The sequence below is a fragment of the Lepus europaeus genome, chromosome 1, assembly GCF_033115175.1.
Source record: "Lepus europaeus isolate LE1 chromosome 1, mLepTim1.pri, whole genome shotgun sequence".
Lineage (NCBI taxonomy): Eukaryota > Metazoa > Chordata > Mammalia > Lagomorpha > Leporidae > Lepus > Lepus europaeus.
This window is the reverse complement of record NC_084827.1, coordinates 125276166-125288213: the sequence shown is the minus strand read 5'-3', so window position 1 is coordinate 125288213 and position 12048 is coordinate 125276166. Positions and strand designations below refer to the sequence as shown.

Below are 12048 nucleotides of genomic sequence, written 5' to 3'. Positions count from 1 at the left end.
CCCATATGGGATGCCAGCACTGCAGGCGGCGGCTTTACCGGCTATGCAACATCACTGACCCCACAATCATTTCTTCCATAAAACAAAGAGTATCCATGAAAATGCATGTGTATGCCGGGCTGGCACTGTGGCTCACTTGGTTAATCCTCCACCTGCGGTGCCAGCATCCCATATGGGCACTGGCTTCTAGTCCCGGTTGCTCCTCTTCCAGTCCAGCTCTCTGCTGTGGCCTGGGAAAGCAGTGGAGGATGGCCCAAGTGCTTGGGTCCCCGCACCTGCATGGGAGACAAGGGAGAAGCACCTGGCTCCTGGCTTTGGATCAGCGCAGCTCCAGCCATAGCGGCCATTTGGAGAGTGAACCAACAGAAGGAAGACCTTTCTCTCTGTCTCTCTTTCTCACTGTCTATAACTCTACCTGTCAAAAAAAAAAAAAAGACATGTGCATATGAATGCCTCAACAAAGGAAATAAATCCCCATATGCGTTTTGGTAACCCTACAAAAACTGTTGATTTTTGAGTGAGGAGAAAACTGATACCTCTAGAAGTCCATTTTTTTTAACACCTCCCTGTGAGTTCAAAATTATTTTCTAGCTATGATCCAACGTTTTAGGATTACAAATCCATGTCCTTCGAAATCTCATTGGTTAACTTAATTTTAGAGTCCTGAAATGCTTGGATCATTTAGAAAGTTAAAGACTACATGTAGAATAGACTGCGACTTCTCTTTCAGCTTTCCATGGAGCTGAATAGCTCAAGGAACTGAAACCCCAGTTTTCTCCTCTAACTGGAAAGAATATCATGACTCATGAGAGAGTTTGTTATTTAATTCATATATCTCAAATGCTTCATGCAAAATAGTTCTAGGGTCCTGAGTCATATGAAAATATAATTTTCTTTTTATTCCTAGTATCTAAGATATTTAAAGCTTAAGGCTCAAAGAGAACTTAATTTCTCCTAAATTTGATGGTGATAAGGAAATTCAATAAATATCTCCAAATACATTTCACTTCATGTTTGTGGTGTCACTTTTTAGATGGTACAACAAGCATTGATAAGCTGCCAAATAGTCCTGGGTACTTACCCAAATTTTCACTTAGCTCAAGCTTCTTACTGTTCACTCATGTTTAATAGGCAGCAGGTCCATTAAATATAATTGTTACCATATTGTTTCTGCCTAACAGTAAGTGGAAAAGAACAGATGCCACAAACTTTAATATTCAAGAGGCCTGGGTTAGACAGGCTTTTTACTGGAAGACTATGTTTGGTTCTGGCCTCCAAAATCAGAGAGAGATAGGGAAAAATTTGATAGAGTTCATTAAGTTCCTCACAGTATATTCAATTCAGGAACAAAAATGATAACTAATTATTTTGTGCATTTCAAAAGGTGAAAAAATGATTTTTTTATTGAATACAACAAAGCTATTTTAGTATAACTTTGGGAAATCATACTGAAGTTCATTATGAGAAACCATATTTTCTAACCTGTAAAACTCTCAGACCTGGAATTGAAAATAAGGGGCAATTATGGATTGATTATCCTCTGAGGGATAGAAAAATGGGACAATCTCAGGAATTTGGATTGGGTTTCTGTGTATATTCCATGAAGATGTGTGTTCACACTAAGTAGTTTCTGCAATTCTTTTCCATTTTTATTATGTTTTTAATACTGGTAGTCTAATACACATTCTGCTCATGAAGTCTTGTCTCACAAAGTCATAAACTTTTGTCTCACAAAACTTGTCTCATAAAGACAAGTCCAAGCAGTCTTCAGAAGTTCAAGGGAAATGCCTATTTATGAAGAAAGTGGTTTTTTTTTTTTTACTTTATTTTGTGCTGAATAAACTTAACTTTTAAAAATAATTTGAGAGGCAGAGAGAGGGAGGCAAACAGAGACAGAAAGAGATCTTCAATCCAGTGGTTCACACCCCAGATGCCCATAACAGCCAAGACAGGACTAGGCCAAAGCAGGGAGCCAGGAACTCAGCCCAGATCTTGCATGTGTATGGCAGGAAGCCAGTAACTGAGGACATCAGCACTGGATTCCAGGGTCCACAATCACAGGTCCACATTAGCTGGAATCAGGAGCTGGAGCCAGAACTCAAAGGTACTAATATGGGACACAAGCTTCTTAACTGGTGTCTTGATTGCTGGGCCTAACACTCACCCCTAAACTTACCTTTCAACCCCATTTTTCCATAAGCTTTTTGAAGGGTCATGGTGTTTAAGCAAATCTATAAATGTGATAGAATAAATAAAAAAAAATAGCTTTGCTGTTTATTTCTACGTTCACAGGATTTATGTGAAGTTATCCCTCTAAATTTTAAAAAAAAAATGGAGCCAACTAATTAACTACAGATTATACAAAAGTAAACACAAATAGCACACCACATCATACAAAAATCTACTGATAGCTTATTGGGAAGCAGTCCACAGAGCAGACTAATAGAATGACAATTGCTTTAAGTAACACTCTGACCTCATAATCAACCCTTAAGGCTTCCTGGTCTGGCTGAAAAGCCCGTGAGAGCATTTCAGGCATGGAAAGCCAAGATACTATGGCAAAAAATGTTCTTTGTGAAGGATCTCTGTGAGTTAGACCCAGTGGAAAGAAGTGGCCATCAAAGAAAGATGTACTTTTCTCGAAGGGAGGAGAGAACTTCCACTTTGCTTATGGCTTTGTCCAATTGCTGATAGAGTTTGTGGACCCAAAAGGCTTCCATAGCCCAGGCTGTTCATTTCCAGAGTTGTGGGTGATCACTGACATCATACATAAGGATGTAAAGTGTTCAGTTAACAAGAGTCACTGTGCACTAACTCCCCATGCAGGACCTCTGTCCTCGATGAGCTGTATTATGAGAGTTAACTGTAAAACTTGTTCTCAAGCAGTTTTTTGTGTTTGTGTGTGTGCATTTGCAAATTATTGACATCTTTACTTAGTATAGAGTTGGTCTTCTGTGTACAAAGTTAATTGAAAAGGAATCTTAATGGACAGTGGGACTGGCAAGGGGAGAGGGAGGAGGAGGAAGGGTGGAAGTATGGGTGGGAGGGCATGTATGGTGACAAGAATAACTATTTCCTAAAGTTATACTGATGAAATTTGTATTCCTTAAAAAATTAAAAAATTACTGATAGCTTCAGAGTTTATCATAAATAGGCCCTTAATCAGAAAAGGAACTAAAGACACACAAAGAGAAGCAGTTTTCTACGAAGAATATTCACATGGTAGCTCCAAAAAAATGTTTCAAAAAAATAAAATTTGTCTTTGGTGATTTCCTACACCTATGCCTCAGGCTCGCAGTATCTTTTTGCTACCACCTAGATGTTCAGAGTTATTTCTGAGAATAAATGTATATTTTCTGCCCTTTGTGCCATCAAGACACAGCCTTTGCTATTAAGTTTTCCAGGCCTAAAGCCTTCAATTAAGATTTCTTTTAGTCTCATTTCCCATTGAGTTAAACTGATTTGCTAATCCATGCCACAGGGGGATATAGCCTTATCAGCTTTAACAGGTGATATATCTGTCTCTTAGGATTTCTACTGCAGCAAATTCTAAGTCATTCATTTGAAAGTGACTGATGAGACATTGTGTGCCTTAGGAATCCAACCAGTGAAGTGCTACCTCATCTATGCTACATAGATGAACTAGCCCACAAACAGAAAAATATCTATTGATATGATGAAACTTCTATTTTCCCTCCACCAAATGCAAGCCAAATGTGAATATATATCTAAATCTAAAATTAAATCATTCTTTTAAATGCTCTTTTATAATTGACTTTCTGCAAACTCTGGAAAATGTTAAAAAAAAATAGCAAGCTAGGTCTAATTCACTTACAATAATTATACCACACTGGCATAATCCTATGCATTGGAAGAGTTTGTTAATTATATTTCCTTAATGGAAAATTAAATTTTCATTGCTTTATTAATTGATAATAGGAAATTTCAGAGATTTGAATTTTGAACAGCCTGAATGATAGGTGATTCCAAGAAAACCCAATTATTCCTTGGGCAATTCCCGTGAATTAAATAGATTTTTAAAATTTTATCAGAATTCAAAGCTGCATGAAAGTTTTACTTGCCAAAGAATACATTGCTTTTGAGAGGCAGAAGAAACAGTTCTTTTAGAAGCATCCTTTAGCAGTTACGAGGGGTTTCTTTATTGTTATTGCTGCCATTACTTGGCTTGATAAAGAGTGTTTATGTTTGAAACATAAAGAATTGTTGTATAGAACAGAAGTGTTCTGTACAGATTATGAAGATTCTGTTCTTGTTTTAGTATATTTTACCTTTTAAGCATCATACGCAATAGTTATATTCCAAAATATATCAGTTAATGACACTTAAATTGGGCTGCACTTGACAATTTTTGAAGTATGTTTTTGCTCTTTTGATAACTGAACCAAGCCTGTGGGCTATGAAGAATAGTCACTACAATCCCTATTTTATAGATGAGAAAATAAACCTGGGAACTGTCCCTTATTCAAGACCACATCATTAATGAAGATTAGTGTCATTTGATTTGGTGTTGTTTTGTGCTGTTTGTTTGTCTAAGTTTTTGGAGTTACTCCCCAGGTAACAACAGTGCTAAACTGTTTTTACTGGGAAAACTATAAGCTTTCAGGAGTTCTATGCAAGAACCCATCAATACTCCAAAATCTCCAGTTCCATACAAATGGATACAAGTGCTGAATCCACAGCCAAGGCTGATCAGTCCCTAGTAAATTGGTTTCTAAAAAGGAGAGTAAGATTCAGGAAGCTCATCTGTACGATCTTACTGACTTCTAACATTTTTCCCAGATGGTGATTCTAAACACAGAGAAGGACAAGGGCATTTAGAGAAACAGGGCAGTGTCATTGAAGAATCAGGAGGCCTGGCAAGAAAAGGTTTTCTAGAGAAAAACTAAATGTAGTTTCCAGGATATTTAAATATAATTCCTAATCTACTAAGCTAACAGTTATATGAAAATTGAATTTGCTTGTTTATACAGCCTGAATGTCTAGTTCTGTTGACAGAGCCTTTACCATACAATGCAAGACAAAATTTTCAAGGCCAGTGTTAGGCTCTTGCAAATGCACTTTAGAATCAGAACCATCTGAGTTTGTCTTGGGAATCTGTCACACCTGGTGGAACAACATCTCCAAAATCTCTCACTTTTCAGTGATGCTATAACTAGTACTGAAACAGTATTTTTACACTTTGTGTTTCTGCGTGGGTACAAACTGATGAGATCTTTACTAATTATATACTGAATCGATCTTCTGTATATAAAGATAATTGGAAATGAAAAAAAAAAAAACCTGGTGTTAAATTGGAAACGGCATAGAAAATTAATTAATTTTTAAAAAAAATATTATGTAGGATCTCTGCCTTTAATGTACTGTACACTCTTATTTAATGCTATAACTAGTATTTCAACAGTATTTTTTTTTCACTTTGTGTTGCCATATGGGGGCAAACTGTTGAAATCGTTACCTAATATATACTAAACTGATCTTTTGTATATAAAGAGAATTGAAAATGAATCATGATGTGATTGGAAGGGGAGAGGGAGCGGGAAAGGGGAGGGTTGTGGGTGGGAGGGAAGTTTTGGGAGGGGGAAGCCATTGTAACCCATAAGCTGTACTTTGGAAATTTATATTCATTAAATAAAAGTTTAATAAAAAAAAAAAACTCTCACTTTTCTGATACACATTTTCCTTGTCTGCAAAAGGACATGTATTTAGCACTCAAGAAACAATAGTTATGATTTTGGGGGTTCAAATGAGAGCCACAAAGATCAGTTAACCTTTTTTCACTCCATTAAAACGGTAATAATGCCTACACCACTCTGAAAGCTGCTCTCTTGTGAGCTGAAGTACACCAAGAAGTCAAGTTGGGCTGCACTTGTCAAGGCTGGATAGAGAGGAAAGGTCTGGGCCATTGTGGCTTATCTGCCTTTGTAAGCAAATCTATTATGGAAAATTACTTCTAAGGGTGGCCTTTTAGTCTCACAGTTATCACTTGGAATGCCTGCAGCTCATATTAGAGTACCTGGGTTTGAGTCTTGGCTCCACTCCTATCTCCAGATTTCTACTAAGATGCACCCTTGGAGGCAGCAGGTATGTATCAAGTGATTAGGTCTCCACACCCACATGAGAGACCTGCAATGAGTTTCCAGCTCCTGCCTTCATCCTGGCCTGTGCCTGGCTGTTGCAGGCGTTTGGAGAGTGAATCAGCTGATGGAAGATCTCTCTTTGCTGTTTGTCTCTTCCTCTCTCTCTCTCTCTCTGTCTGCCTTTCACATAAATAAATATATATATTAAAAATTACCCTCAAATTAAGATTTAGGAATTAAGTGCATATACTTGTATTTATTTGTGAACAGTGAGTACAAATCATTTTCAACTCTTATTCAACCAAGTATACCAGCATTTGTTGAACTAATATATTGGAAAATAGTGTTTAAGTTCTCTAGTACAGTAAATAGATATGATCAAACTATAATCCTTTATTTTCAGTAGAATTAAATTAGCTTACTTGTTTCCCATCAGCTGAAAATGTTCCTGTAAATGGGCTCAATGATGAATATTCCATTAGAATTTTGCGTTCTTTTTCTGTGTTTCTCTAATTAGAAAGAATCTGAAAAGGCCAAGAGCTACTTTACCCTGGTGTCCTTAAAACAGATCTTTCACTACAAACCACTATTAGGTGTATTATGTTTCCATAATTGAAATCCTTTTTTGTCCACTCTTATTGTCTATACCTGCAAAAAATTCAACACCATCTCTACCTGATTACAAATTGGGCCCTGACCTTTCCTGTCCTGCTCATATTTCTAGAAGCAGCATTCAGTGTGAGATTGCAATCACCCCACTCGGTAAGTAAATAATGTTTGTATATTGCAGAGAGTAGTCCTTTATCAGGAATATTAATGCAGATTTACTTTTTCCAGGAAATGGAAAATAAAACCTCAACAAATGGATGTGACTGCTCAGAATGGCCCTCAAATGGGCACTGACAATTGATCCGGTTACTTGTCAATTGCATTATTCCGAGATGACATCATCAGCAAAGCCGTAGCCAACACCGTTAGCTCATTGCCCACCCCAGGGCCACCTTTCATAAAGGAAAAAACTGCTCTGTAAAGATAAAAACATTTCAGGGTTGTAATTTGATTACTTAAACCTAATTAAGCAACTTTCCATGAACCTCATTAATAAGCATGGAACCAAATTCCACACTGACACTGAACATACAACAACCAATGCTAAGAAAACATTTCAGAGCATATCATCACCAATGTGTGTTGTCCTAGAGAAAAACCAGGCTGTTGGCTGAGACTATTCTGATAATATTCATTTCTGATTGTGGTTATGGATCGTTTTATATATTTATATGCTGGAGTATTGCTAACTGAACTTTGGAACTGAAACTTCTAGGCAACAACATGTTCTTTGATGTTCTTTGAACAACTCTACTTGGTACCACCAGTGTAAAAGACATCATGTTTCTTTACCTGGGGGGTTATGCTCATTGAGAATCACCAGTGATGCTGGAGTGGGTCTTCTTTTCCTGATCTGTAAACAACAAAGGTCAGTGAGAATCAGACCCTGCCTTAGGTTCCTCTACAGCTTTGCAAAACTGTCCCGGTCCTCATCATTTCCCAACACCCAAAAGCAAACAGCTGGAGGGCACCCAGTTGGTGTTCACTAATTTTATTTAAAAATAACAAAAAGCTAGACAGTAGAAAATGACAAATATTAGTATTACCCTCTTTGACCTAAAAGTTATATGTCACAGAAAATCTTTTAGTTGCATATAATCAAATGATGCGACTGAAAATGAATCAGTGAAGGAGTAGGGTTGACTTACTAAATCTAATGGATCTCTTGGAGTCCCATATTACTGGTGATCTTTTCAAGATCCATTACCCTCATTTCCAAATGAAGGAATAGAAGCTTAGAAACCTCAACTTTGTAGCCAGAGTCATTGTGAAGTTAACAGTATGAATTATTAGTTTCAATTAATTTTTTTTAATTTTCTAGTATAACATTTAGAACAAATCAGCAAATTAAGAATGAATATAGACATTATGAGAATTGAGAATATATAATTCATTTAAAATCCTTTTCAGATTTTCTGCTATTTTAAGAGTCATAGGAGCATTTATGATTAGAATCTTTGAATCGGATTTTCTTTAATATATCGAATAGGTAAATTCACTAAGCATATGTCAGCAAAATAGAGGGTAAAATTTAGCAATGAAAGTTTGTCCATGATAGAAGGAATGCCCCACTCAACAGTTACAGGTTCAAGGTTGTATTTATCTGACCAGAATCTAGGTAGATCTAATTCAGATTGTCAAAGCATCCTAGAAAGTTATGGGTGTCATATTCAACAATTAATTTTAAGAACTTATATCAAATTTTTAGGAAAGAATTTGGAGATAACTTAGGTTTTAAGACATTATCTATTAAGTCGACATCCTCATAAATTCCTTAGCTTTTTTGTCTTTCCATAGTTGTAGTTTACCACAAAAGATCTTTCAAATGTGCCACTGCATCAAGAGTATGAGTAAATCTGAATATGAGCAGTGATACAGACCTAAAACAATATTATACATGGAAAAAAATATAGCAAATATTAAAGGACGGTTTGAAATAACTGAATAAAGTGTTTTTAAAATTATAACAGATAGCTACAAACTCCATCTATCATGTTACATACGCCTACTATCACTGCTTTGTATACACAATGAAAAATATATTAAATAAAATGTTAAACCTATAATCTAGAATTAATGTTTTTGTTATTAAATAAAGCTCTTTATTTTATAAATAATAAAATAAAAATGTTGCTAATTTTGACCCTTTAAAATTTGATGTAAATATTCAGCCTGCTGTTTTAACAAACAAAAGCAAAGATTTATGGATGCAAATCTAAATTACTAATGCAGCCATTTTTCCTTAATGGGTGCTCATTTTGTGTTAAATAAAGTGCTATGTTTTAACCAATATTTCTCCCAAAGCAATACAAATACAAATTCATAAAGAAACCAACTTACTTTTCATTCACATACCCTAAAATTCAGAGTTAGGAAAATTTAAGGGGAAGAGAACTTTTCAACTAATGATAAGAATGTAAGTCCGTGCTACTTTATCATATATAGGAATTGTTCCCCACCCAATTCCACTTACCTGCTCTGCTGCCTCTGGTGCAATCTGACTCTGGAATAAAGGCACAGCAAATTGTATCTTTTTGGGACTATTGGGCTCCATGACAATGATGAAAATTAGTTAGAGATGTGAAGAGCTCAGAAAGACCAACCCCAAGCAGTATCCTGGATGTGTTTCCTCGGGTGCAGTCTATCAAGATACAGAGAGTGCTCTGAAACAAGTAGCTGTAATTCCAGAGTGGGCAAGTGAAGATACCGAGGTCTGAGTGACTCCCCTCTTCAACATCCACAGTGATGCCTGGCTTGCCTATTCCCCCACCAGTCCCTTGGATCCTCTCAGCACAATACAGAAAGGAACAATAAGCTAATTGTGTGCCTGTTCACTAATACACATGCCAAGCATTCACTCAGCAGCTAATTGAAAATGCAATGCTAGCCTTGAAGGACCCGCTGTCCTGGGATTTGAAAGAAAGGCTCTATCCACTGTACATTAACTCACCGGCTGCTCAAAAGTGCAATGTAAGCTCCCTCTGAGTATTGCAGGGATGGGCCATTCATTATTGATGAAGATCAAGCAGGAAGTTTTTAGAGTTGGGGGCAGGGTTTGGGAATGGAATCATTTCATTTCTCTTGCAGCAACTTATAAGTCAGACACCTTTGCTATTTTACGTTCAGCCACCAAATAGATGAATGGCCATGGAGGGTAAGCCACAACCGATATCAGCTATATTTATGCTGTGAGATCTGTTTAGGTTGGACTGATTGTAGAGGGCAGAGCATTCATGGTTGGTAAGCACAGTATGGCCTTGGGGCAGAGAACATCTCAAGTCAGGCTCCAGCACCACCATTAACAAGCTATGTGGCCTCAAGAAAATCACAGGCGCTGTCTAGGCCTCCATACCTTCAATAGATAAATGACCTTTAAGCTTCCATCCTGTTCCAGCATTCTATAATTGTAGTTCACAGTTTTCATTAGAATGGAAAGTATTGGACAGCTAAATTTAGCAAACAGCTTGGAAGTCATTGTGACTGAAATGACCTCTATTTTATTTTCTTGATGGAGCCAGTTATATCCTCCAACTTGAAGAATACAGGGCTGAATGGAAAACATTAGTGAAAACCTAATTGCATCCACCACTGTGTCTTGCTGTCAATAGTGAGTAAGTATGCAAGGATAAAGATCAGAGAAAAACCCTAAAGGGAGAAATCTGCTGACGGGTAGAGGATGACGGTCATATGACTGGTGGTCAGGGAGGAGGGGACATGGACCTGATGGCAACATCATTCAGTGTCAAAGAGGAGGCAGTAGCACGGCTCAATGGCCTTCATGCATTCTACAACTTTCATGATGGAAGTCTGAAAAAAGCTATCTGAATAGATTTTTAAAAAGAACCTGAGTTACTTATCAAGTTATCAAGTATAACTTGAGATATCCTTATTTGAAAGGTAGTTTTTGATGAATAGATTGTTAAATATGTTTTTGGAATTATCCTATACAGTTAGACTTTAACTACTATTCCAGGTATTTACAGACAAAGTTTTTATGTTTTATTTTTTAGAATTCTGATGCCATAACCAGGAATCCATTTAATGATTTAAGTATACAATGTTTTGTTGAAAGAATATAGAAAGTGGCATGCATTATTCAAGTAGTTTTCTGTACTCTGTAGGGGGGCAAAGCAAATGAAGATGTGAATGCGAAAGTGGAAGAATAGTGGAAACCAGAAAGAAATCTTGTGATGAGTTCATTTCTGGAGTGTTGAAGAGAAGCTTATAAATTATAATGCTTTATTTAACAAAGTTACTTAGAGAAAGAAATCTGAAACAATATCATTAATGAAGTCATTTATCTGCATATTGATTCTAAACAAAAGGAAAATAGTACTTTCAATGAGTTAATTCAAAATTACCCATGGGCCAGATGTTCTCCATCCATGACTGTCTCTGGTACTATTTTAGAGCACACATTTGGCAGCTTTCAGATCAAACCTGCCTCTGCTCTTTACTAAGTTTAACTTCAGCAGCAAGAGAATTCTCTTCTTGTGAGGTTTAGATGGGTACATTCTTAAAAAGAGCTTATAACAAGGATGGCCTCAACCGCTTTATTTCAATTTGATTTTTCAAATGTCTTAATGATTTATTTTTAACCTGACTTCTTGAGAATCGTTGCCTGGTTGCATTAATAGATTAGTTTTTTTTCCCAATAAAATTTCCCAGCAGGAATTGGGTACAATTCCATGTTCCTGTTACATTATAAATACCAATAAAACTACTCTCATTGACTACTCTATCTGGAGTAGTGTGACCAGAGACAGTCATGGGTGAGGAACATCTGGCCCGTGAGCCGTAGAAAATCATTTGGTCTGTCCCTACCTAGGTAACTGCTGGTGTGACTCAAAATTCAATACCTCTAAAGCAGGCTAATTTTTAGGTAGATATTTTGTTGCAAATGATGTTATAAATATCCAAATGCCCCTTGGCAGGAAGAAGATTCCCCACCCCTGAGACATTTTTAAGCTCCTAGTTGTTGAACTCCTTCAGTTGTTCAAATTTCTGTGAAAACTTCAGGACTCAACTGAATATCGTTGCTTCTAAGAAACTTTAGTAGAATTACTCCTTCTTACATTGGGTTGAAACGAAAAAAAAAAAAAACAAAACACAAAACTCTTCCAGAATCTCAAAGCACCCAGCCCTTCTCTACTTAGCATAGTAACTAACTGTCTTTTTTTTTTTTTTAAGATTTATTTATTTATTTGAAAGAGTTACACAGAGAGAGGAGAGGCAGACAGAGAGAGTGGTCTTCCATTCGATGGTTCACTCCCCAGATGGTTGCAACGGCTGGAGCTGTGCCGATTCAAAGCCAGGAGCCAGGAGCTTCTTCCAAGTCTCC

At 36.8% G+C, this 12048-nt stretch overlaps 1 protein-coding gene across 2 annotated transcripts in view; it reads right to left on the bottom strand.

Moving 5' to 3' along the window:
- PPP1R1C (protein phosphatase 1 regulatory inhibitor subunit 1C) overlaps positions 1-9261 on the bottom strand; it is a 136284-nt gene extending 127023 nt beyond the window's left edge. The window contains exons 1-2 of one of the 2 annotated variants that reach the window (XM_062200951.1): positions 9172-9261; positions 7500-7575 (exon numbers count right to left, since the gene is read on the bottom strand). In XM_062200951.1, coding sequence (XP_062056935.1) covers positions 7500-7575; positions 9172-9261 — 166 coding nt within the window. The remainder of the gene's footprint in view (positions 1-7499; positions 7576-9171) is intronic. The other variant, XM_062200960.1, reaches the window with a different exon arrangement.
- Between the last annotated feature and the right edge of the window lie 2787 nt (positions 9262-12048).